Source organism: Falco peregrinus, chromosome 8 (genome assembly GCF_023634155.1).
Source record: "Falco peregrinus isolate bFalPer1 chromosome 8, bFalPer1.pri, whole genome shotgun sequence".
Classification (NCBI taxonomy): domain Eukaryota; kingdom Metazoa; phylum Chordata; class Aves; order Falconiformes; family Falconidae; genus Falco; species Falco peregrinus.
In genome coordinates, this window is record NC_073728.1 from 35,324,416 (window position 1) to 35,352,335 (window position 27,920).

General features: G+C 44.1%; 1 protein-coding gene across 1 annotated transcript in view; it reads right to left on the reverse strand.

Annotated features, from left to right (window-relative positions):
* Positions 1 to 20,947: 20,947 nt before the first annotated feature.
* ACTR3 (actin related protein 3) overlaps positions 20,948 to 27,920 on the reverse strand; it is a 32,799-nt gene continuing 25,826 nt past the window's right edge. The window contains exons 7-12 of the mRNA XM_055811972.1: positions 26,676 to 26,819; positions 25,765 to 25,938; positions 24,914 to 25,006; positions 24,316 to 24,441; positions 22,273 to 22,356; positions 20,948 to 21,859 (exon numbers count right to left, since the gene is read on the reverse strand). Coding sequence (XP_055667947.1) covers positions 21,764 to 21,859; positions 22,273 to 22,356; positions 24,316 to 24,441; positions 24,914 to 25,006; positions 25,765 to 25,938; positions 26,676 to 26,819 — 717 coding nt within the window. The 3' untranslated portion in view covers positions 20,948 to 21,763. The remainder of the gene's footprint in view (positions 21,860 to 22,272; positions 22,357 to 24,315; positions 24,442 to 24,913; positions 25,007 to 25,764; positions 25,939 to 26,675; positions 26,820 to 27,920) is intronic.

The window sequence follows — 27,920 nt, forward strand, 5'->3', positions numbered from 1 at the left end:
GAAAGAGTAAGACCTCCAAGGTCTCTGAGCTGGGCCCTCTCTCACACCTCCATCTCCTTTTTGAGCTGTCTGTGCTCTCCTCAGCCCAGCTAGCTCTCACCTCTGGCCAGAAGCCACAGGACCATCATTTCTGCACCCCGTCTCTGCTTCCCCAAAAGCCCAGGTGAGTGGGCTGACAACCAACTCTCCCTCCCTTTTCCCTGAAACCAGCAAAGTTGAAGCTTAACATCCCCTTTCATCAGGGCTGGATGCTTGGAGGACAAAGTGGCCTGGAGGGAGGTCCCTGCACGCTCACTGATGTCCTCTCCACGGTTACTTGCCCCCTGAAGCTGTCCCCCTTCTGGGACCTGTCCTCTACTTTGCTGTTCCTTTTTCTGCTGCTTTCTCCCTTACCAAGATCTTCTGATTTCACTTTGGGCATCACATAGGTTCATGTCCACTAGATTACCCAGGGATATACGATGTATTTAACCACTACAGTCAGCTCCTTTACTTTTCACCCTCTAGAACATAACTTTTATCTTTTCTTTTCAGCAGAAGGCAGAGCATTGCCATGCAATGACCTCTTAGAGATGAGTGAATTTATAGCTCTCCCGCCCCTGCAAAGGCAAAAGCAAAAATTTAATTTGCTTTCCTAAAGCAGGACTCTTCCCACTCCATTATGTTAGCACTTACACACTGTCAGGGCCATACTGCACGGTGTGAAAGAAAGAAAAGCAATTCCATAGTCACAGGGAATAAAATAATTTGTGCTATAAGGCACCTCAGTCATTAGGTACTTAATTTGAGTTATTTTTCTGTTTGGGCTGAATGGAAGGATGAGTTCTATCTCAGTGAGAGCTGATTATTTGTGTACCCCAGGTTTGTTGCCCATGCCTGCAGACACTTCACCATTAAGAATCACACCTAGCACCTACACAGGTAACAACAAATACAAGCCTATGTCTCTCACTTCCCCGCCAGCTCTGCCAGGCTTCGTGACTTGGTTGAGATCTTGCCTTTACCAAGTATCTTGAAGCCGTAGCCCCCAAAATTGAGGTGCCAACATGGAGATGGGTGAGCAGAAGGAAACTTGCCCCTAAGCACCCACCAGCAATTCCTGGGCTGCCATGTCCCATCTCAAAGGGTTTCCATGATCCAACACCTTCATGGCCTCCTCCTCTGGGGATAGGGCTGTAGCTGCCAGCTCTGCCTGAGTGGGTTGGTGGGCAGGGCGTGCGGCCCCAAGGAAAAGCAGCTGAACCTGAAAGACAGGGACCAGACAAATCCACCACGCAAACACCTTAGCAAACTAAGTGCCTTTTTGCAAGCACACCTGGGACTGGGTAAACATGAGCCAAATCCCACCCCTAAACCTAAGCTAAGCCCTGGGTTTCCCAGAACAGGCGGTCACCAGGTGAGCAAGTCCACCGGGGCAGGGAGCTCCAAATCCCACTTCCCCAAAATGAGAAAGCAAGCATTGCTCTTCATTTAAGCAATTCCAGGAGCCGGCTTCCAAAGCAGCCCTACCAGCAGCTGCACAGAGAGGACTGCAGGATCGGCAGGCTGCAGTGAGTGGCAGGTGAGAGGGGAGAAGGGGAGTCAGCAAACTGCCTTTGTGTTTCATACACATCTTCACACGTTTTTTTCACGTGTCAGTAAAGGGTCCTACCACATGTGAAATTACCTGCACCCCCACAATCACTTTCCTGATTTACTGTTGGGTCATCCCAGAAAATGCACCATCGCAGATGAAGCTGCAAGTTTGAAAATCGCTGGCTTGGGCTTTTGGATTATTATTATGTTTCCTCTGTGAGAGATGAGCTGCACTCCAAGCTCTGTGTTCTTTATTCGCAGGTGATTTTTACTTAACTGCGCTATTGATCCCAAGATGGATAGGAAGCCCAGCAGCTTAAGCCCTGTCCCCGAAGGTGTGAAAGCTTCATTAGATTTATGAAATTCTCCAGGACACACTAAGGCTGTGCAGTCCATCTAGCAAAAAGGCTTTACATTTCACTCATGTTCCCATGATTTGTATTCCTTGTTGAATTATTATTACTACTATCATTGTTGTTGTTGTTATTATTATTATTATTATTAATACTCAAGGTTTCTCCTCTAGCTCAACTGCAGGTGAAATGCAGTCTATTAATAGATGCAGAGAAGACTAGTCCACCCCCCATGAGTCTCAGATATCCTGTCTCTTAACCTCTTCCTGACACTATAATCTCTCCTTCACGTCCTTTCTCTCCGGCAGGACAGATTTGGTATTTTCCTCTGAGTGAATTAATGAGGCTTCAGGATCCCCCATTGTTTTCACCTGGGATAAATGACAGAATCTTTAGAAATGGTCAGAGAAAAGCAAGAAGCAATGGCCTAGAGGTTAAAGATGTGTGCTGGTTTGGTCTGGGGTAGAGTTAATTTTCTTCATAGTAGCTGGTATAGGACTCTGTTTTGGATTTCTTCTGGAAACTGTTGCTAAGCCAGGGCTGTTCCGTTGCTGCTGAGCAGCGCTCACTCAGAGCCCAGGGCTTTTCTGCCCCTCACCCACCCCACCAGCGAGGGGGCTGGGGCTGCACAGGGAGCTGGGAGGGGACACAGCCGGGACAGCTGACCCCAGCTGACCCAAGGGACATCCCATCCCAGACGGCATCGGGGTCAGCATGTACAGCTGGGGGAAGGAGGAGGAAGGGGGGACATTCGGAGTGGTGACGTTTGTCTTCCCCAGTCGAAGCCCGGCTTTCCTGGGGGTGGCTGAACCCCTCCCTGCCCATGGGCAGCGGTGAATGAATTCCTTGGTTTGCTGTGCTTGTGGCTGCGGCTTTTGCTTTACCTATTGCACTGTCTTGATCTCAGCCCACGAGTCTTCTCACTTTTCTGATTCTTTCTCCCATCCCATGGCAGGGGGAGTGAGCAGGTAGCTGTGTGTGGCTTAGTTGCTGGCTAGGGTTAAACCAGGGCAAGATGCAATAAACCTGGCGTTCCCTTCGGGCAGCAATGCTCAGAGAGAGGATCACCTGGCAGTAGGGACAGAGCTGCAAGGTAGCACACTGCACACCAGGTCTTGTGAAGCAATGCTGTGCATGTCGTCTGAGGAGAATGTGGGTTTCAGACCTCAGTTACCTGTTTAAGAAAAGGAAAAGGACTGGCAGAATGAGTGACATCCATACACTGCCTGCTCTCCCCAGCCCCAACAAGAAAGAGTTGCTGCTCTCATTGCATCTCCAGCCCCTGCTGAGTTGCCACAGAGAGAAAGGCATCCCTGGGTTGTTTCACTGCCTCTTTTTAATGCAATAATACTGGCTAAAGCATTAGTGGGGCACCAAAGGAACCGCTTGGGATCAGCATTATTGAATATGTTCCCTCACCATGTGGCTAGGGGACTTAGTGGCAGACTCATGACATTTGTAGAAGAGACTAATTCAGAGGCTGAGAAGTCCACAGAGGATAATGAAGTTGAACAGGTATCAGCTAAATGAGAGGAAAAAAGGCCAACTTGTATATATAGGAAATATAATCCAAACTGTGGGATTTTTATTCAGAAAATGAAGCTTGGCAAGCAATAACACAGAAGTAGTCCAAGAACAAGAATGGACAATAAATAAAGTAAGCATAAGCAGAAACTGGTAGATGTCACCAAAACATGACCATGCCTCAGGATATTCCCTGCAATAGCTGCAGGCTTCACTGCCCCAGTGGGAATACAAGCAGGCAATATCAACTCTGGATGGATGCGCTGGCAGGATCAGGGAGGAGGATGGCAAGGACTGTGGAAGAGCAGCAAGAATGGCCTTGGAGGAGCTACACAGGAGACAGGACAGATATACGCTTGAAGATTTTGCAAAATGGGAGTATCCAAAGAAATGCAAGCAGGTTTCAATATAGCTGTGTGGAGGGAATGTAAAATAGCTAGCTGGAAGAGCAGGAAAACCACCTTGACAGTCAGACCAACTGGTCTGTGAAGTCCTACAGCTACAAAGAGGAGAGACGGGAGCATCATGCGCCCATTTTGGATCAGCATGGGCCATCTCTCTGTGAGCTCCCAGACACAGCCACAGACACAGCCCTGGCCCAGCCCCCTCCTCCAGGCTGCTGCAGAGGTAACCTCCCACCCCCACAAAGGCAACGCTGCTGCAGCAGTTTCCTACTTATCTCAAGATAAAGTGAGAACATTCCTGTTTGCCCTTTTCAACAGATTCAGTAAAGCTTCAGCACAAAAAATTCTTTTAAGAAATGACATCTTTTTAGGCATTTCTAGGTTCTGTCCACAGCAAGAAAACATACTTTTCTTCACAACAAATAGTGATTGTCCTCACCATTAAATGGCTGTTTGGATTTTCATTATGTTTCCTATTTACAAAAACTATTGGATATGGGTATTTTTTTTAAGCTAGCTGTAGCAATGATAGTAGCAATAATAACAAAAATGGAACTTTAAAAGACACTTTACAGCTCTTTGATTTTCTTTATTTCTGCCCTTAGAGCATCAAAGGTTCTGCTTGCTTGTTTTTTCAAGGCAGTATTTTTCAGGACTACTGGTATATTTTTAAGGAGACATTTCACAAGCAACATCCCCAGGTCACAGGCAGCATCCATTTTGTAGAAGTATAGTTTTGGTTGTACCTGGTGTTACCACAGAGCAGCCTGGGGTCACAGGGATCACAACCTGGATGGAGCAGTTGGATGTGAGATGCTGGATTCATGTGTGGTATCATCAGCCCTCAGTGGGCTGCAGCCTCACAAACCAAGCCCCTCATCCTCAGTCACTTTGCGGGTGCGGTGTAGGATGGCTTCTTAAGGATCAGATGAGTTACACCCCATTTCTCTCTCTTGGCTGTAAAGCCAGCTGGCATGGGGTACCACCCCTACTGCAGAAGGTGACACTGGGGCAGACAAATCCTCCCCATTATATTCCCCTCAATGCAACTGTACTCTCCTTCACAGCGTGCAAGGCTACACGGGGTCAGTTAGTCCCAGTATGACTTAATTTAACCACCAGTAAATAGTGGTAACACACCAGCCTCAAGCAGGCAGTGAGTAGGGATGATTCGTTAGGTGGAGAGTTCCTCAAGCTCCTCAGATAAAAAGCATTATCGGATGCACAAAGTGTTACTGTAATTAAAACCCCTTTGCTGAAAAAAAAATCGCAATAAGCTATCCTGTGCTAAACGACTGCTTTCAGATGCAAGCCTTCGTGTATAATTCTGGCTGACCTTTAAAGAGCTTTTCTGCTGTGCTGTTAATTTTCACTGGTCCCTTAGGTGGGCATTTAAGAAAGTCTTCACTTGCTTTGCACACTGCAGTTCCAGGGTTATGGCATTCCCAGACACCACAGCCAAAGACCCGTGCAAGCTTATTTTCTTCAAAGGCTATTTTTATACATCCTTTTAATCAAATATTTGGCTGGTACAATCATTTTGATCAATGAATGTGAGTGGGACCCCTCCTTGTTCAACGACTGGGTCCTTCATTTCACACCCACATCACACCATCTCCCTTTTAATATAGAGACAGATGTATACAGCATCTTGTCAGAATCTAGTTTATTATTTCTAAGCATTACTAGAATTTATTTCTTCCTTTTGAGCTAGAGTCTGAGATAGTGAATTATTTTCCTATAAGGTAGGCTACCTAAATGATTAAAACTGTGACCATGTTGTTTATTTAAATATGTTATTTTTTAAAGCTATTGGAAAAGGTCCACATCTCTTCCAAGATGATTTTTCAAGACCCCGCTTTATTTAAAAGCATAGCCCTCATAAAAAACTCTGAATGAAAACATTAAACATACTTCAAAGCTGTCCAAGAGCTATTTGGGCTGATTTAACAATGTCCATGCATTACAGCTAATCAACACAAATAATACAGTGACAAAGAAAGGCCAGCCAGGTTAAGGTCCTGCTTTGGAAAATCACATCGCAAGTAGCAGCTTCTGCCCCAGAAGATCTCACAGTAATTACAGCCCCACAAGAGGCATAATGGGATGTAACCTAGTGCAGTTTATAAAGTTCAAAGTATACCTGTGGTGCATCACAATTCAACAAACAACTATGGCAAACATTCTATAGCTTGCCTTTGGGGACAGCAGAAATTATACACATAGGGACTAGAAATCTATTAAGTTATTCATCAGGTAATAATTTCTGCCAAATCAGGCAGTTATGTTAACTGCTTAGTAGCTGTATTTGATACCAGCAGACAGAAGGCATCCAACATTGTTCTGCGGCACAGCATCACCCTTTGATTTGTTTCAGGCCACTTGTATTTGTCACCCACCCCAACTCAGGAAGCCACCACCTGAAATAGCTGTAGGTTTCGGCTCTGGGAATTGATCTTTATGAATTATGGCAGTAAAAGCTGTGGGCTGAATTATACCCAACTGTCTACAGGGTTGTTTTAAGAGAAGATTGTACTTTAAACTCAGGTGAGCCAAGGAAGGGATGAGGAGGTTTTGCTGCTGCAGTACATCGTATCTTGAAGGCTTTGTGGTCCTCCCCAAAACAGTGCTGTGCAGCGAATGCATACAGACAAATGACCTAAGTCGTACTAGTATTTGTATCTGACATAGGACTTAACAGACAAAATAGTCTGTGCTCCTGCAAGATAAAAGTAGAGAGAAGATACACCAATAGACATTGTATAGACACAAAATACAAAAAAACAGATTTCTGTAAGTTAAGTGGCTCCTTGACCACTTATTATGTAGCAATCTTCAGGAGCACTCTTAGTTTGCTGTTACTATTATATAGCTGCTAAGAACAACAGCTAGCATCCTCCTCTCCTTTTCTCCTGATTGCCTTCACAGTTTCACTGTGGAGCTGCTTATCTCAAACTCCATCTCGAATTCAGCTGACCCAGGAGTACTTTGGGCTGTTTGGGAACCTCAGGTGAGTTACCCATCTGCTTTGTGTCTGGAAGCTGCGCTTTACCCGCTGGTGGGAAAGAAGAGCAGCAAGCACAGGGGACCCAGGGGAGCTCTCCTTTATCACTAGCACATGTCATTGGCACTGTTCCCTAGTTTTTTAGTTAAAAATTCTGTCAAAAGCAACAACATGAAAACAGATTAACTGCTGGTGCCAGCGATGCATTCTCCTTGGACAGATCTGCTTTGTAAAAATCTAAAACCTGGCTGTCATGTAGTATAAGAGATATTACAGAAATTTCCAGCAGTGTTGCTGGGACAAGGAAAAAAGTACTGCTATTATTGGAGAAATATTAATTTCTTGGGACCCCTGAAGATATGCAGCGCCACTACCCAACTTCTGCATTGAACTACAACTAAAGAAGTCAACCAAAAATCCTAGTGAAAAGCCTCAGAAAACTGATGACTTGGTTTGGGCTTTTCCCAAAATGTTGGCTTTTCTCAGCATTTCCTCCCAAAAGACCTCAAGGTACTGTTCAATGCCAGGACCAGGGTATGCACCAGAGCAGGGAGCAGGTCTCCGCCGTCATTTGTGCAGGATGAAACTGCTGTTGACCCTCTGATCATTTCCAACCACAGGTCACTATGAAGGGCAGCAAAACAGCAGGTCCTTGGGCAGATCCTGCTGGAGCCACTGGCTGGGTGAGGGACGGAGGATGGAGGCATGCAGCCACCTGTGAGGAAAGCCCCCAGGCACTCAGGTTGTAACCCCTGGGGCTACAAGCCATCCACACTGCAAGTTTAGCATCCCCACTCACGTATAAAGAGCTTGGGCATGTTAGTGCCATGGGTAATCCAGTCCTCAATTGCATGACTGGATTTTAATTGTCACCTCACATCTATGCAATACCTAAAAAATCATGGTAGAGGGGCACCATATAAATAAACATTATGCAGCAAGTCACAGAAGTCTTACACTCATCATGTAAAGACCTGGCTGTTAAATGGTCTTTTGCATCACATCCTAAAATTTTAAATTAGAAGGTCAGATATCGAGTTATGAGTCATTACTACCTAAAGTCTAATATACATGATTATCTTCATGGTGTGTGATCCAGCCATGAATGAGTGAAAGATCCTTTCACTTCAATACTGCCTGTACATAGTTTTATTATCAATTTAAAGACAATATTGAAAAGTCGGTTTTGTTTACCTAGTTAACATGCATATTTTATATGCTCACTTAAGCCAGCACACTATTTCAGATGCAATCCAAAGCTGTTACTAAGACACATACAAGTACTACAGAAAAACCTAATTCAGTTTTTATATCTTTGCAGTCACCTCTTATTTTATACTCTCCCGCTCCTTTTTTATTCCCTGTGTGAAGTGTCGAGCACCATTCCTCTACTGAAATACTGACACTTCCAGTTATAACCTCACTGCAGCAGAAAAGGCAAAAGCTGCAAGAAGATGCGTCTGGATCTTGCTAGCAAAGCACTGGGTGAGAAGGTGGAAGGTGATAAAAGCCACCGGGCTGGGCTGGTGGTGCCATACCGGTGTGCTGTCCAAAAGCTCGAGGCATGTGGTTTGAAGCAAGGCTTCTCCCAGCTGTGCAGCCTCTGCCTTCTGCTTCCTCAGCAGGTATTGATCGTTCGTCAGGTATTGGAAATGTGCCTTTCTTGATCCACCATCCCAATCAGCCTCTGTACCATTATCACCTTCCTCTTTATGCCTAGGCATTTTCCCACCCCTGCCTGAGGACAGTCTCTGGGAATTCCCAGAGGCTCTCTTTTCTCCTTCACTGCTCAAACACACCCAAAACAAAATATGTGTATTAACCCCTGAGCTGAGGAAGAAAAATAAAAAATAACCAGTACTCGATGTGAATCAGAGCTTAAAGGTGAAGAGAGACAGTCCAGGGGGCTCCCATCCACTCTGCCAGAGGAGCGAGGGGCTGCCTCTGCCCCAGATCAGGGGGCAAGTCACCTACAGAGTCTCCAGCTCCCCATGTGTGCTGCTGTCCCCCAACCAAACCCAAGCTGACTGCTCAGCTGGCATCTTTAAAATCCTTTTAAGTGTCCCCCGCAGTTTGCACAGACACCACCTTTTGAAAGCCACATGGCAGATATATGCACATGTACAAGCCTTGCTCCCAGAGAAGGAAACTGATTTCAAACATTATGTATCCCTAAAAAAATGTTTTCAAAATGGAGGAAAAAAAATCCTTCATTTTCATTAATTCCCCTGAAGTTTTCCAACTACAGAAACAATAAAATAATTTTTCCTTGGGGAAAAGAGAGCAACCAGAGGAGCAAAGTGACTTTTGTTACTTTGTCACTTTAGCCACACTAGCAGGTAGGCAGGGGTGAATGGGTCATGCTTACAAGGAGGCTCACTCAGGGCACTTGCGGCAGCCACACGGCCCATGGTCCTGCTGCAGCAGCAGCATGTCCTCCACCTGGATCAAGGCTGAGCCTACCAGGAGCAGCCAGTGCTGCCCATCAGAGAGAAACATCCTGCAGATATAATCAGACAGGTGCAAGTAACAAGATTTCAGATTTCCAGTATGTTTTGAAAGAAAATTTTAACAGCAATTTTTTTTTCCAGTGAATATTCCCTCATTTTTTCCTTTAGGCTACTCCAACTTGAGTGCCTAACACCAACCTGTCCTGAAGACCAACACTTGCATGAAAGTTAATAAATTGTTACTCAACTATCTATTTCACAAAATTAAATTCCACTCCTAAGGACCAACAGCCTACCTACTTATCAGAAAGCATGTATTTGGTCACAAAAGCTGGTAGGCAAGATGCTCAAATGGGCTGAGCAGTGAGTAAAGCTGCCCCTTCTTCCCTGGCTGGCCCTGGGCACCCACCTGCATTGATCTGCAGGATTCAGCCCCATGCTATCACTCTGTGCAAATTCTTAACCTTGCTCTGACCACTGGGGCAAAACAGATTCCTCACTTAAAGCAAAATTAACCCATCAAGTGAAAGCCAGGGGTCCAGGCTGCACACAGGGGCTGAAGCTGGGAAAACTGTGGAAACCCCAGCTGCCACACCAAAACAGGGAGTGCTGCAGCCATGCAGCTGCGGGGCTGTCGATTCACATCCCGCTTTACTGCATATCAACTTCTCTGTCAGCACAGGTTCCAGGTATATTTTATCTGTGTTTCTAACGCACCCGTTTACAAAGTGTTTAAGCTTTCAGGGCATTGGAAAATAGTGTGTTGCTTGGTTTCTGTCTTTTAGAGGCTGGAAAAGCCTCTGCTGCATTTCTCATTAGGATCAGACTGGGTTTCTGACAGCCATTACCTGGAGAAAGTATTTAAATAGCCCTGCCATCCAGTAGGTTTTGCATCTGGGACAGGAGGTGGGGAGCAGGCATGAAGGGAAGGCTGCACACAGCCAGCACATCTGACTGGTGACCATGGCCTGGACCTCCCCACAAATGGCACAGAGCCCCGCAGTCCCCAGCACTGTTTCTCAGCCAGGTGCTCAGCTCTGGTGCCACTGCCACAAGCAAACCCACCCCACTCATTAAGGGATTGATGGGCACACAGGAAAAAGAAAAAAAACCCACAAAGTAAAACACAGAAGGCGGCATCTGCAGAGCATTGCAAAATGAAACATTGACCCCACAGGTTGTGGAGCATCATCCCCTATCGTCCCTTAGATCATTAGTTTTGATCTGTTTAGCTCTGTAAGGCAAAAATGATGAATGATAAACCCTTTCCCTAGGTACAACAGGAGGAGAGGGAATGAGGGACTGCAGGTATTTAACAGGCAGTATTTGTCCCAGCAGAAAGCTGTCATCACTGCAGTTTCCCAACACAGAGTCTCAGCTGCCTTTGTTGGTGCAGCAGATCTGTGCAGCAAGGAGCTGAAGTACCAAGTTGACCCAGTCCACTGGAGAAACCCCTGCGAGTGCCCCAGGATCCCCAGCATGACCTGGGGAAACACACGGGCTGTGCTGTGGGATGCAGCTTTGTTGGCACCACATCCCTGCAGCTCCTGTTCACCTGCTTTATAACCCGCATTCGGCCCAGAGGCACCACGCACTGTCTTACCTTTACCTTAGAGACAGGTCCCCATTCCTCTGACTTTGACAGATTTCAGCAGCTTCAAGGGTGCTGTGGCAAGCTGTGGTCCTGCAGCAGGATCCACAGGGTGAGCAGGGGAAAGTAATGCCCAAAGACCATGAATTGGATGTGATTCCACAGACGCAGCAAAATCATCCCCTGAATCTCAGGATGCTTCATAGCTGAGGAAAGGTGTATTCTGCAGTTTTGGACCTTGCTGTCAGCTTGCACAGTTTGGCAAATAAACCATGTTTGACATTCTGTGAGTCAGATGAGTTAATGGAGGTAAGAGAGGAGCAGAAGGTTGTCAGGGCATAACTTCGATAAAATCAGAGTGCATTAGGCAATAATTAGAGGAGTTCTAAAAATACCGAGAGGTCCATTAAAGGTGAGAGGCACACACAGCTGCTGCCCAGCCCAGGTCCACTTCCAGGGCATCTGCTCAGGCTGAGCACTGTGACTACACCAGCAAAAATAACTAAGCTGGCCTAGGCAAGCACAATTTGGATGCACTTACACCACACCATGCCGGGGGAGGCTCAGCCCTGTTCCCGCTGCCCACCTGCCCCAGGGTCTGAGCAGCCCACCCTGCCTGCAAGACAAGGAGACTCTCTGCAGCCTGTGCAAACCTGGGAAGCCTCACAGCTGCCCCACAAAACTTCTCAGGCATTCAGAGAAGATATTTAGGCAGAAACAGAATCAAAGCAGAAATGACAGGTTCCCCACCGTTGCTCCTCAGCCTGAATTAAGAAGCATGGGGTCAGGATCTGGGCCGAGGAGTGCCCTAACCCACCCTCAGGCCAGGGGCTGTGCTGAGGACAGATGCTGGCAGGAAATTTCATCAAGTACCAGAAAAACATTCCTGATGAAAATATCATGCTGATGGTAAACTTCTGCAAAAACATTACTCTTTTACAAACCAGCTCTCAGGTAAAAGCACATTTTGCTCAGAAAAGCCTGACAGGCTATACTGACAACATTGCTGTGACATCCCTGGCAAGTATCATCATATTAGGGTAATATTACCATTATCTACACTTCGTGGATGACACACTAATGGCACCTACTTACCACAAATCTCTATCAAGACTCTGATAGAGCAGAGCTCTGCCTGGCTTTATCAGGTCTTAGAAGACATTGGCATTGCCCACAGCATCCCCAGGCTGTCTCCTGTGCACTCCCTATGACCAGGTGCAAGGAAAGGCTGAATTAATTCAGAAGTGAATTGCGATGAAAGTACAAAAACCTCCTCATAGTTATTGCCTGAAGTGGCTTCACATATTGCATGTGACATTTCCCATTTCCCCCTACACTGATTCCCCTCCAATGCATCTGTGACGCCCCCTGCTCTGAGGGACTTGGTCCAGCTTAGAGTCCATAGGTAATCTCACACCGCTTCTGTTGGCTTGAGCATTGTGCAGGTGTCTGAGCACCGGCATCTGCAGGGAGACAGATTTAGTGGCTCCAAAATAGGAAGACAAGGCTCTAACCTTCCTCACTTTGTTATGACTAGAAGGCATCAGCCTTTCCATGAAGGTTTGCCATCACATGCTCTCAGTTAGATTCTTTTTTTCCAGGCAGGTTGTGCCAAAGGTTTTTCCAGACTGCAGCTATGCAGGATTTCTTGTGGGAAAGTGCCATCCTGTGGCTAAGTGTGAAACCTTGACTGTATCATGCCTGCAAATTCACGCCAGGCAAAGCCTTCTCAGACAACTGTAACTAGTAAATATATATATGTAAGCGCAGTCATGCCGCAATAAGGCCATTTGTCCATCTCCCATCCCCATGATGTTTCAGCAGTAAATCTGCATTATAACACTCTTGCATCTTCCTTATTTTCTGCCTTCCTTGGAGTTCTACCAGATGCTTCATATTTGTAATTTGTTAGTTATTATTCTTTGGAGCACAACTTTTGTTACTTTTCACCATTAACAGAGTCTGGCTAAATCCCAGGATTTGGAAGTTGTAGAAAACAATAAAAACAAACCAAAACTAAACACCACCTTGAAGAATGGAGGGTTTCAGGGCTTCATCTCAGACCAGAGCTGCTGCTGACAGACCCCATGCTGTGCCGTGGGCAGCAGCGCCCAGTCTTAGGGCTGTGCCTCAAGGGAGGGCTGGAGAGATTTCTTGGTACACCTGCTCCGATATGCAAAGCTGGACAACTGGACATTTTTGCTTTCCCAACTCAAGCCAATTTAGAAATGTCTCCTTCCCTGGACACCAAGCACAGCTCAGGAAATACAGCAACTTCAGAAGAGCCAGACTGTCATCACCTTCAATCACTATATTTTAGACACCCATACATCAAGAATAGCTCTCATAAACATGATAACTCTATGCTGTGCAGAGTACTGAGCCCATGTCTACAGGATTCCTTCTGAAAGGACATCAAGAGGACATCTTATTTTATTCTGAACTTCACATTTATTTAATGAGTGAATGTGCCTTCACTTGGAACATTTCAACAAGTAAAACACACTAAACTGCCCTAACAATGAACAGTGCAGACCTGCCAAGGGTTTGGCAAAGCCCCCATCTGAGGCTACCAGGACTCACTAAACCATTAAACTTCCAGCAATGATTTAGAGCAGAGAGCACCAGCATCCAGCGTATGCTACCAAAAGGGGATGGAGATTAGCTGGAAGGGCACAGGAGGGACAGGGTCCAGCTGTGTGAACAGGAGGAGGTTTACACGGGGCTCTGCAGCTCAGGGATGGGAGGTGAGGCCAGGGTACCAGCAGCAGATGGAGGCAGCACTGCAAAGCTGCTCCCACCACCAATGTATTTTACTCCTCAAGCAGAGGAATGACAGTAGCAGTGAATGCAGTAGCTGTGGGTTGTTACTGCTCTTGCACTCCTGAGTTTTTAGATTCAGCCCTGTGTGGGAATTTGGGTCCCCGAGAATCTGCCCAGGTTCATCCATCCCCACGGGCAGTACCAAGCTGAGGCCCCAGAAGGCAGCAAGCAGAACAGGGAGCCACTCACCCCAGACAGCTGGGGAAGGGCAGAAGGAACAGCCAGTCCCTCAGTTCACTGATAAAAACAGATTAGATTTATCAATTCAAGACCAAAGGAGATGCAAGCCTGGGCTCCAAATCATGAGGTGAAAGCTTTCTCCCAGGATTAGTCACCCAAACAACAGAACGAGGGAGAAAATTTGCCATACAGCTTAGCAGCCAGAGAGCATTTAGCTGGGAAGGAGAAATGCATTTAAGCCCCTGCTCCAGTTAACATTCATTTATAAAAACCAGAACAACTTCAACAGAGCGTTAGAAAAGATTTGTCCTGGATGCCCTTGAAGCAGGGCCTCTTCTGGGCTTTGGAGAAGTGAAAACAGCTTCCTTTGTGCTAGTCTGTCTTTCAAATGATACAAATTTCTTGATCTTTCTTTTAATTCATGAAAAGAAGAAGAAAAACCCCACAACTTTTCTCAACCACACCATTGTTACACATTCTATATCAAGCATTACATCTTCAGCTCCTATAAACTCATTACTGTTGTTATTCTCTGGGTCTCTCTCCAGCATTAAATGCATTTACACTAAAAGCTTTGCAAGTCTGGGGAAAAAACTACAGCCACGCTGCACGTTACTGTGAATCAGAGCAGATTATCTGGTGGCTTTCCAAACCACTGTGGTAAAACAGAAAACCTAGGAAACATCTTGAACCTCCATCCAAAACATTATTCACAGGTCTCTCTCCAGTCCAGCTTCAGGAAAGATGCAGAAAGGTATTTGCCAGTTGGAGTAACACCACTTCTGGATGATATCTATGAGTAACGCACACTACAATTACCAGAAAATTTATACAATCTATATAATACAGAAAAAGCAGCTGGTGTAGGGAGAAAGGAATTCCTGAAATTGCCATCTACCCACTGGTACGGCGATTCACAAGGAGCAGTACACCCAAACACACAGGGCATTGCTTCTTGTGCAGGAGAGCCACACCTACAGCTAGCACAGGTCAGGCTGTGCCTTCCATTTGGTAATCACGTTTTGTAATAAAACTTTTAAGAGATGAAAGAGACATCTGCAGTATCCACACAGGAGCTGGGCAGCTCTGTACTGTTTAAAATAGAAAACTTGAAGGCTTATACTATACCAGGGAGGGCGCCCAGCACTCTGAGCCGATCGTTCCAGCACTTGCTTCTGCAGAGGAAAATAATAAAAAATAAACTAAGTGATTACAACAACAAATATATTTATCTTGATTTCACTGCTGCAAAAATGTGCCAAAATGTTCATCCTATGTGGAAAATGACATGATTATCAGGCAGTAAACTTAAACAGTACTATCCTGCCAGCTGGCAGCAGGGCCACACTCACAAAATGAAGAGATGAGCCTAAACTGACTTGGCAGTGACCTTAGATGTATTGTCAGTGCAGCTGCATGAAAATACAAGTTTTTAACCACACAGAGCCAATTAAATCTGGAGTCCTACTTTGTCTAGCGGAGTAAAATTAAACTCCTGGAGATTGGAAAAGTGAGCCAAGTTCAGGCAGGGCAGCGAGACACCTTTAAGTGTTCCTTGCCATCTTCTGTGTAGAAATAGCACTGCATCAGGTCACCCAGCAGTCACCAGGACAATGAAAGTATGAGCCTCATTTATAGAATAGTTTAGGCTGGAAAAGATCTTTAAGATCATTAAATCCAACTGTTAACCCAGGACTGCCAATCCCACCACTAAACCATGTCATTAAGTGCCACACCTACACGGCTTTTAAACACCTCCAGGGATGGGATTCCACCGCCTCCCCGGGCAGCCTGTCCCAGGCCTTGACCACCCTTTCGGGGAAGAAACTTTCCCCAGTCTCCAACCTCAGCCTCCCCTGGGGCAACCCGAGGCCGGTCCCCCCTGCCCTGTGGCTCGTTCCCTGGGAGAAGAGCCCGACCCCCCCTGCCCACAGCCCCTGCCGGGCAGTCGAGGGGGCGATAAGGTCTCCCCTCAGCCTCCCCCTCTCCGGGCCAAACCCCCCCGGCTCCCCCAGCCGCTCCTCACCAGCCTCGTGCCCCAGCCCCTTCCCCAGCCCCCTGCCCGGCTCTGGGCACGCTCCAGCCCCCCACGTCCCCCCCGCGCTGAGGGGCCCGCACCTGGCACAGGGGCCGAGGGGCGGCCGCGCCGGGGCCCAGCACCGGGGCCATACTCCGCTGCGCTCGGCGCCGCTCCTTGGGCTCAGCCGTCCGGCCGGTCTCGTACCCGACACAGAATGCACCCGCCCCAGCCACGGCAGCCGGTTCCTCCGGGTGATGCTGCGGGAGGACCCTGGCAAAGGCTTTACGAAGGCCCAGGCACAGCCCCCAGCCCCTCCCGCGCCCGCTGCGGGACTCTCCCTGTCACAGGAGGAGATCGGGGTCCCCGGCAGGACCTGCCTTCCATAACCCCGCGCCGGCTGGGCCGGATCGCCCGGCTGTCCCGCACGTGCCGCGGGATGGCACTCGGGGGGCTCTGCCCCGGCACCTGCCCCGGCACCGAGGTCAGGCTGACAGGCCTGCAGCTCCCCGGATCCCCCCTCCCGCCGGTGGGGTCACCCTGGCTGACCCCCAGCCTGCCGGGACCCCCCGGTGAGCCAGGGCTGCTGGTAAGTGGCTGGCAGCGGCGGGGTGAGCGCTCACCCAGCTCCCTCAGCACCCTCGGGTGGGTCCCATCCGGCCCCACAGGCCTGTGTGTGTCTGAGGGGTGCAGCCGGTCGCTGGCCATTTCCCCTGGGGTTACGGGGGCTTCATCCTGCTCCCCGTCCCTGCCTTCCAGCGCAGGGGCTGGTACCTGGAGAACAACTGGTCTCGCTGTCAAAGACTGAGGCAAAGGCGGCATTAGGTACCTCCGCCTTTTCCTCATCCTTTGTCACTATGTTTCCCCCTGCATCCAGTACAGGATGGAGATTCTTCTTAGCCCTGTTGCTAATGTTTTTATAGAAAAAATTAAAAAACCCTTCTTTTACAGCAGTAGCCAGATTAAGTTTTAGTTGGGCTTTGGCTCTTCTAATTTTCTCCCTGTGCAACCTCACGACATCCCTGTAGCCCTCCAGCGTTGCCTGCCCCTTCTTCCAAAGACCATAAACTCTCCTTCTCCCTCAAGTTCCAGCTGCCCCTTCTTCCAAAGACCATAAACTCTCCTTCTCCCCCCAGTTCCAGCCAAAGCTCTGTTCAGCCAGGCCAGTGGTCTTCCCCACCGGCTCATCTTCTGGCACATGGGATGGCCTTGCTCCTGCACCATTAAGATTTCCTTCCTGAAGAACGTCCAGCCTTCCTAGACTCCTTTGCCCTTCAGGGCAGCCTCCCAGGGGACTCTGTCAGCCAGGCTCCTAGACAGGCCAAACGTAGCTTCCTACCATCAGTCCTGTTAAATCCTCCATTACAGAATAAGCACAGTGACTGTGTGGCTCATTTAGTGATTAATAAGGACACCAACACAGCCATTTTGCCACTTCACATTTTTACATGTGTTTTGGATGCTTCCAGCTCAGTCAGCCACCCTGTCCCACCACCACAGCTCCGCCCTGGCTGGGCACTGGGAGAGGAGGGACTTACAGCTGTGTGCTGCATCCATCCCCAGCCAGGTTATCCATTTCACTTGTTTCAAAGAAACATGGAGAGATCAGGTAAAGGATTTTATGTATTCTTGGGATGCTGGGATTTTTTAAACAGAGAAAAAAGAAGCTAAATTTGTACACAGGTGCAAATTGTAATTGCCTTCTTTATGTAATCTGCCCAATAACAAGCCTTAGGAGAAAAAAAAGTATCATTTAATTCTAACCTTTTGTTCGTTTATTTTTTATTTAAACACTTGCTTTTGCAATTAACCTCTTGGATGCTTTAAACCCAATCCAGCACAGAGCAACAATGGCAGGCACAAACTCAATGAGAGCAGAGGGTTCTTCTGAAATTGCCTTTCATTCACACTGTACGATGTCTGCTTTACACAATCCCTGGGATGACCTACCCACGGGATGCTCAGCCCTTCCACCACCTCACCAGCAATGGCAGCTCAAAGTCAGACCTGGTGTTACAGGTGCAGAACACTGATGTGAACCATTCCCAAAGAGTTATTCCCAGCATGCAAGCCCGAGTATCATATCTGTGTGTTTAAGTGCTGACCACTCCATTCAGTCCAAGTGATTAATAGGAGCTGCTCATATAGTACCCTAACACACCAGAAATCAGCCATGGCTGTACACCTTCTCTGAAATGGTATCTACAGTATTAAAAAAAAAAAACCAACCAAAAAAACCCAACCAAAACCAAAACCCACCACATTGCAAAGACTCCCCCTTATTTCATCCTATGAGAAGCTTAACACCACTTTAAATTACAGCTACAAGGGTACTTTCCCCTTCTTCCTCTTCTACATAAATAACTAATAGAAGCAACTTTCTTGGAGCCATGGGAAGATGAACACATATTGGAACAAACAAGTATAACAAAAGACTAACCTCTGACATCCCTGATCTTGTGATTAACATGCACGTAGCTGGATAAAACTGTACCCGTCTCACCTAAGCAAGTCAGACAACATATGGGCTGCTCAGCAGCACTTAGGTCACACATACCAACTCTTCCAAGCGCTGAGGTCCATCGCTGAGACAACACTGCAACAAACACAGCTTCTCTTTGGAGCATAAGACTTCTAGTTCTGTACACAGGATAAGAGAGTTTTATGCAGAAGGTGCCTAAAACCACACTGTTCTGGGCTGCTTAGCTGTTTTTATTCAGTTTTGGCAGCAGGGATCCCCCAATCTAGGAAAAATACAACCACCAACCTCCTGGCCTTACTCCTGAACATACCAAATTCATGATGAAAACCCTGGTGGCACCTGAGCTTCCTGCATTGAATACAGCTGGAATGCAAAACCCATCTTGTATCACAAGTGGCAGCAACTCCCACTCATACCAACAGCTTTCTTGCTCAAATGTCAACTCATCCTCCCATTGAAGAGCTCATATATGAGCTGGCTTGTTTCCTTGACTTACCACAACGATCTGCTAACCCGGTTACAACTGCACCAGATACAGCCCAGCTCTGGAGTGCTCCCCACCACGAGGCAGTGCATACTCCTGTAAAACACCAACCCAACACAGCTGCCTGAAGCAGCAAGTCTGTTGGACATGGTTCCCTCGCAATGCAGCCTGTTTTTTTCTATTCTCCCTCCCCTCTCCTGCAAGAGCCCAGCTGTCAAAACACAGTACATGAGAATTGCCTCTTTTACACACCATACCCAAGGACAGCTAAATTCTGAATATTTACAGCCTGCCCAGAGAAGCTGTGGGTGCCCCATCCCTGGCAGTGCTCAAGACCAGGCTGGACGGGGCTCTGAGCAACCTGGTCTGGTAGAAGGTGTCCCGGCCCATGGCAGGGGGTTGGAACTTGGTGGTCTTTAAGGTCCCTTCCAACCCAAACCATTCTGTGATATTTGGATGCCACCACTCTAATTCAGACAGCTTGCAGAGCACACCCACCCAGCACCCAAGCCCAGGGCATCTCAACAAATTACAGCCTGTAAAGGATCTGTAGGAAAGCAGATTTGCTTAAAGGGAGTCTCACCCCCAAGTGTCTCTCAGCTCCTCCCCAAATCACCCGTGACCACTCACTTGGCTCCTGCACCCCAGCCCCCAGCCCCTGGGCTCCTTGCACATCAACTGCATTCTGCTGGTGCCTTTTCACCAACTGCCTCAGCTCCTCCAAGATGCAACAACAGAGGCCTGAATGCAACAACAAAAGGAAATGGGGGAAACACACACCCAATCTGGGTTCCAGCAGATCCACAAACCAGAGTTACGATTACATCTAGGGCCAGCTGCAGTACAGCTTTCAGTGAATACAGACCAGGCCTGTCCTTCAGCTAAGAGGCGTGCCCTCCACACCTATACATTCTGTGCATCTCCGCACATAATCCTAGAGATCTACATACAGCTGTGTGTGACAAGAACCAGTATTCACTCCTTTTCTTTACATTTCCTCACTACACTCCGTTTATCAAGACTTTTTGAGTTTTTTCAAGTGAATTTCTAAGGTTCTAGTTTCTAGAGGGGGAAAAAACTTGTCTTATCTTCAGGTCATTGCAGTGCATCAAGAAATCCAGTCGCTAGGGTATGACAGTTGCAAACTAGAGGATCGTTGGAAAAGCACAGCTTACATTAGCTTCTTCATTTTACACATATTTGCCTACTGGTCTTTCTTACATATGAATCAGTGAGCAGCTCTGACTCAAAAAAGTCACTATTTGAAAAGCTCTAAAAAAACTTTTTTTCACTGATAGGGAGATGTCGATAATAATAGTTTTGTAATACCATTATTTAACATTTTCTTGTTTGTACCAAAGTTCTATTCAATTCCAGCATGTGAAGTTTTATAATGCCTGCTGTAAAAATAGTTTCCCATATTTATCTTTGTTTTGGAATCTCATCTATCATGCTTTGAAGCAACTAGAAGCTCTGACACTTGGTAAGTTTCTCTGGAAAAAAAAACAACTCTGCAGCACCTTTACAACTCAGAAGAAACAAAGAGATCTCCCTCTTGTGGTCTTCTGTGTAAACAACCTTAACTACATTCGTGAGTTCAGAAGTGTCTGAAGAAGAGGTTTCTTTCATCAAATATTAACAGAAATTTTAAGTAATTCCATTCAATATATGAAGCGTTCTTCCTAGAAAGAATGAGAAAGAGATTGTTTTCACTTTATTTTTATCTACATGGTATTTTCTCTCAGAAAAACCACAGAGATTTAAAATGCAGTGCTGTCTCTTGTATGCCACGACTCAAAAGAAAGTGGTGGGAAAAAAGTTACAGAACAAAGTAGATTAACAAACCTAACAATGGAGGAGATGTTAGGTTTATATAGGTAAGTGCTATCTAGATGAACATATAAACTGCAGTTCTAAAACGCTCACACTTCAGTTTACACAATGCACATAATGATCTCTACCTTACAGATCAATCTTACTCTTCAAAAGCCACAGCGGATATGTAGGAACCCATGCTCACAACTTCCCATGTAATAAGATTAACAAGTCTGACACAAACATAAAAAGAAATTTTGTGCCTTTATTGGAATGGTGTTAGGCTTTAAATACACCAAATTTTGATAACCTGATTATTTGGTTTAATTAGAAATGACACTACAGAACTGCAATACTGGTCCAACAGTCTTGTCTTTACTTTTTTTTTCTTTTTTTAAGCAAGAGATAGTATGAAAATGCACCAAGTAATCAGAAAGCACTAGCAGGCATCAGTTAATCCAAGATACTAGCTTCTTAGTTCCAAAAGCACTCGCGCTGCATGGAACCCAGGATTTAGACTGGTCATGATTTGCAAGAACTAGTTGCATGACTCATGACTTTTTTTGTTTTTTAAATTTACTTTCAAGTTGGTCACTGGTAATTTTTTTTCCTCAAATAATACAGCTTCTTTAATTCATATTTTTCCTCAAAGTATAAAAAAGTATGAAATATAAACAAGCTCCTGCATTGCACCCATGAAAGGGTACAATGGAAGCATTAGAGAGCTGACTATCTACACACCATCAAATCCCGTCAAATCTTGGATAATTCATTAATATACAAAATATCAGGGCACAGAAAGAACTAAAATCCACTTATTTGTTTTGTTACACACAGGTTCAAATAATCAATCTAAAGAAAAAATGTGATCATTTTGGCTTTCCACTACATCCGCATGTTGAGACACTTATTAAAATAATCCTGCTTAATTGTGTTTGGTCTTTTACTTATTGTCAAGTCATGTTTGTTATCTTAATACCAGCCATCAGACAAACAAGTTATCAGAAAGACTCTTCTTCCTCCTCCCCACCTCCCTATCCCTGACCCCTCTGAGGTCAGCTTTAAGACATGACTCCAAACACAGGGTTGTGACGACAGATGCTAGGACCAATCTCTTCATAATCTTTTTTGGTATGGCATACTTGGTAGAATTCAGGCTGTAAAGGGAAGGGGGGGGGAAAAAAAAAAGATTTGTCAATGGTACGTACACCTTATTTGAACAATAGCAACCGTTATGTAGCAAATGGAAAAAGAAAACCAAATACTTGAAGGTCCTGAAATTACTATTACATCACGCATGGCTGAACACCAATGCAAACAATGTATTTCACCACAGAACTAAAATGCACTATTTAACAAGCCACACAAAGCTGTAATTCAGCAGTCATTTGCTCTTTCAAATCTTTAAAGTCTAATGCAAAAACTTCAAAGGGGATGGGGAGGGCGTATATCCTACCTGAGACCTATCACAAATCCCCCAACCGCAGTTAATATGAAGTGAAGGAGAGATGACAACTCCAAAAGCATCGCCAGAATGACTAAAGCATGCTCAGCTTTATAGCTAACTTACCGTGGAAGCCAGCATTGATCCTCCAAACCAAACAGCGTATCTTTGCATATGGTGTGTAATGACTTGTACATCAATGGGCTTAGGCTATAAAAGAGGGGAAAAAAATCCAAAAGGAATACATTAAAAATCACTTTTGCTGGTAAAAATTAGGTCTTTAAGAAGAGTGTATACTCCAAGCTTACTTTTCACAAATTATTTTCTTAAATGCTGGGTATGTAAATTTGCAATTACAGCATCAGATTTTCTCCTGTACAATCCAGACTAAGAAATAGCTCGTGCTTATAAATTGCCGGTTACCTACTTTATCAGACATTAAGAGATACTTGCATTCACACCAATTTTCTCCCAAGAGCTCTGGTACAGTGTTCCTCTCCAGTTATCCACATTCTATTTTCTGCTGAATTTCTTGAGGGACTATTTATGCAGTTGCAAGAACAGACACATACTACTTAAGCCCTTTAAAAAACACACACTTTAGAAAGCCAAGTTTCATGCCATTATTTTAACAAAGCATCTGTGGCAGATTGAAAGTTTATCTAGGACCAATACAGTCACAGTCATGCTTTTTAAAACTACCTTTGTTCCAGTTAGCCCATTTCCCTCCATATCCACACAAACCTTCATTCCTTACTTGTGCTTATCAAAAATGTCAGCGTACATAACAGTTTCAAAAAAAGAGTAATTTGTTTATTCCAATAGAACCTGCTGAAAACTGAACAATTTGAAATAATTTGTAATATCATTTGCAAAATTCAAGCCAGTGATTACTTGCAATGCCTAGTACTCTGAAGGAGGAAGAATTGCAGCAGATTTCCTTATTCATATCCTGCTTCCTTAGTAAGTGATGGAAGTCTAGTAAGCAGAACTGAGAATAAACTAGGTTACTTGAATCAGAGAACCACATACAGCTGAAATTTCAGAGTTGTGTACACAGCATATTAAGAAGCTCTACACGGGGGTTTTTTTAAGGATTGTTTGAGCTCATCTAGCTAGATAACTACTAAAAAATAAATGAGGAAAATCACTTCAATCTTGCCTAAAAAGGAAAAAAAACACAAAGTAATTTTTGTCTCTGATGGTATCTTTTATGTATGCAGACTCAACATAAAAAATGCAGAAGTTCGATCAGAGGTCAAAAGTGGAAAGAACATAAATTAAGCATCATGCAGCTTAGTGAAGTACAGTCACTTCATAGGATTATAGGGTAATATAGGTGGGAAAGGACCCCAGCATGTCTCTAATTCAGCCTCCTGCTCAAAGCAGGAAGTCGGCTATGAGGTCGGGGGAAGTTTTATCACCCAAATCTCAAAAACGTTCAGGAATGGAGACCGCACAACCTCTCCATGCAGCCTGTTCCAATGCCCAATCATCCTCAAAATGAAAGTTTTTCCTTTCCATTCCATTCATCCAAGCTGAATGTCTTTTGTCTCAATTTGTATCTGCTGTCTCTCACATGCCCACCCCTTGAGTACTGTCAAGGGCATAGTCCCACTTTCTCAACCTTCCCACATATACTGAGGGGCTGCTATTAGGACTCCCAAAGCCTTCTCTTCTCTCAACAAGCCAGTTCCCTCAGCCTTTCCTCATAAGACAAGTGCTCCAGTCCTATGACTACCCAAGGTGGCTCAACAATGAGCTTGCTCCATCTCTTTTATTATCTTTCGAGTTCAAAAGACTGAGGATGATGATTTGCACAAGAAGAGCTGGGGAATGGCCAGCTGCTTTTACGTAACAGGCACAAGTCCCATCCTTCCATTAGATGCGACTGATTTAGCTGAATACTAAGGGACAGGCAGCACAAGTGCATACCTGGGGAAACAGCACTCTAGCTTCCTACAATGAAGAGATTATATAAGTATTTTCCAATACCAGTCTACAATCCTCTGCAACATATGAATTTCTGAAAAGCTTCTATAAGAACTCTACATGAAAATAAAGACATTTCAACAAACAAAATCATCATTGCAATACGTTATTTTCACATTTTCCAGGTAACAAGGGACAGAAAGATGCTTGTTAAACGCATTAGCTGCAAGAACTAACCTTCAGTCTGCCACCACTAAGTTCTTCGCTAAGTTTCAGTCTGGCGTCAACAGTCCTTTTCAAGTCTCGCTGTAAACGGCGACCAAAGTCCCTGAACATGGTTGAGCCTCCAGAGAGGACAATATTCTGTTTTGAGTAACAAAAATTATTAGCCACGTCTGAAAATAAGTGCTCAGCTTTATCCATTTCTTAAATTCTAAATATTAAATGTAGTTTTAAAAACTACAGTTAGCAGGTAGGCTTTTACTTTAAGTTTTAAATTATCTAACACTTAAGCATGACAGAATATGAATTCACAAAGACCATGTGACATGAAAATTGGCTGTGCTTTAAGATCCATTTGTATCTTTGTACACTTCCTTCACTCAGATTTATGTTTCCCTTATTTATTTTTGTTTTACATAGGAGTTTGAGTAATGAAACATCATATTCTGAAAAAGTGTAAGCGAACAACATAAACCAATCTACACAATGGACTCACTTCTGGAAAAATGATTTTGTTGTTAGTTGTTTTTTTAAATAGTTTCAAATACATATTTCAGTATGCAGTACAATCCTTCTAAGACAAGTATTAAAAAAATTTATTATAGCAACTGACCTTATACAGAGGACGTCTAACATCAATAGGACAATTCTGAATAACTTCATCTACTACTTCTGAGATTGGTTGCGTAAAGTCTGGATTAGCAAACTACAATCAAGAATAAAATCAACATAAGTCAACATGTAGGATCACATATTGCAAAGGAAAGGGAAGAAAGAAAATGGGGAGATCCATCCTATTATACTAGAGATATCATGAAAACTAACATAATAGTTACGTTAGCTGTTTTTACTGCCATTTATAAAAGGTGTGAAAGACTAATAAACCTAAAGTATCTATTTTGCCTGCTGTTCTCTTAGATAGTTTTTGTTAACTGTTAACAGGTCAAAGAATACCTGCCCTTCCAAGATGCTGAGCACTACAGCAAACCAGTGTAACACGACAAAGCCTGCAACAGCAGAATGTAGAGGGAGTGGGGGCAGGGGGGAAGGCTTTATTCCCTTTTATTTTTTCCCAACAGTAGAAAACAGAGGATATAAAGGCAAAATGGCAAAATTTAGAAAGCTGACTTTTCAACAGACAGCTAAGAGAACAGGGTACAACATGGTGAGACCTGGAAATTCTTTTAAGAATTGCAAGAAAAAGATCTGAGGTCAGTAATTCATTTGCTTAAAAAAATTCAAATATAGTACTTTTGTTTAGGTATCAACCTGTATTTGTACAAAGATCACTAGCAGTCAAGAATCAAAACTACGCTGACTTACTACAATAGTTGGTACCTGTTTAGAAATAAGGATAAATGAAGTTGGAATAACTACTTCTTTACAAGTTTGCAAATACTATTTACATGCTACCATCTAAAACGCACCTATGCCAGAAAGTGTAGGCAATTCAAACCCACTTACCTCAGGATGGAAGAAGATCTCTGGCCCCAGGAATCTCTCATAGCCAACATCAATAGTAAATTCTTTCTTTGAGATAGCATTAATTCCAGTATACTGTTTAATCCACTTTGTACCATCTGTGTCATACTTGTTAAATTCTTTTACTAAGTCAGGGCAAACATAACTAAAGCGTTCCTGAAAATTGAATATGTACAGTTAGAAGTATCTTAAGTATAGCAGAGAAGATGGTACGAACTTTAACAAAAAGTGTAGTAATTTAAACTTTTAAGAATAAGAGTTTTAAATTGGCAGATACAGAATAGGGCTCAAAAATGGCTGAACTGACATTTACTGTATACAGTTAGATAATGGCTCTGCTACTACAAATCATTCTTGTGCAGCACTGAAAGCAGCATATCTTGCTGAGCTAAATTACTTCTCTTCTATTTTTCCTCTAAACTTCTAAGATGGAGAGAAATGAGTTCTAAAGTATATTGAAGAATTGCCATAGAAACAAGGTTTAAGAGTACTTTCAGCTGAATGTCTTTCAGAATAGCTTCGTACTACAAAAAAGAACATACCAACATTCAGAAAGAATAAAAGCATAATTACAGCTCTTTACATTACACATCCCACCAAGAACATTTCCTACTGAATATTACAATAATAATAACAGTAATAATAAGGGAGAGGATGAGAAAGGGGAGACTACAAGTAAAGGGTGAAATTCTAGGCCAAAATGAGTACGACCCAACAGTGTACCTTAAGTTTAAGACATTTCATGTTATTATACTATTTAGACATTTTTATATAATTTAGAAACACAGGGCCTTTACTTGGAAGAGCAATGATTTTAAGAGATTGTTATCTTTTAAAAATAGATATCAAGCTCTGACCTACCATAACATTAACATCTGCAATGTTCACATTACCTTCACTGCTTTAGCTGTTTCCAAGGATTGTTCAGGAGGAATTCCTACTTCTCGCTCCCTCAGCAACTGCTGAATGAAGTATGTTATATCTCGCCCAGCAATTGGAATGTGTTTGATACAGCTGCCAATCACGTATCCTTCAGCCTGTAAATAAAATTAATTGGGAGAAAGATACTGATAAGAACTTCTTTCACCAAAGCCTAGGAAGGGAGAGAAAAAGACATGGAGTCTAAACTCCTATTTGCTACCTATGATTATGAGACTGAAGTCCTTTAAAGACTGGTTCATTTAATTACCAGAAACCCAATTCTTCAGTAGCCTTATTTCACCTGTTAAAAGTGTTTCACTTTGCATTGGTTTATAACTCTTACAAGGTTAGGAGGAACAGAGAGGTCACTAGTACATAAGGCAGACAAATAGCTATACTCACTATTCCTTGGCCTTTATTTTCTCTTCAAAATGAGGTTACTTTTACCAAAAAGGTCAAGGAACCTTGTATCGTGAAATATTATTTTAGAATAAATGATGTGGCTCTGCAGTCACAGCCACTGATGTAAGACGTTAACAATCCACATGAACCAAAATTAATTTTCTGAAAGCAGGGAGAAAATGCATCATTTCAGCACATTAATTGAGAGTGCTTAGAACATCAGACTCGCCCACACTCATCCATCAGTCTACCCTTCTAAATCACACTTGTCCTGGGAGCCAGTATTAGGGCATTAAAAATATCTGGTCTAAATGCAGAAACCGAAAATGTTCAAGACTGTCCTTCAACCCCACCAGACCTGCTACATCCAAAAAGATAAATCAAAATATTGCACTAATATGAAATCCTCAAAGTTTCCTATATGGGCCTTATGTTCATACAAAAAGTTCTTTCTAACACAAAAAATAATAAAGTCATAAAAAAACGTACCACTATTCTTAGCTTCACTACAGAGGTAAGTGTTTGTTATTTATCTGTTTTATTACAAAAGCAGAACACTATTGCTGTCAATTTGTTCAACTTCTTTAAAAATTCCAGAAATCAAGCAAATGTCATTCTGGAAAAGAGCTTAATGCTTCAAGCAATATAGAATAACTCTACTTTTATTTCAGGTAAAAAAACCAAACCTGCAAATCGGGCAATGTTCAACTGTTTTAATGACAATTTGAACTACTAAGTACAATTAAAATAAGTTTACCTATAGAAGGTTTGAAATGTCAATTGTTTCCTTCATCTTATTAAAAATATGCCATCTT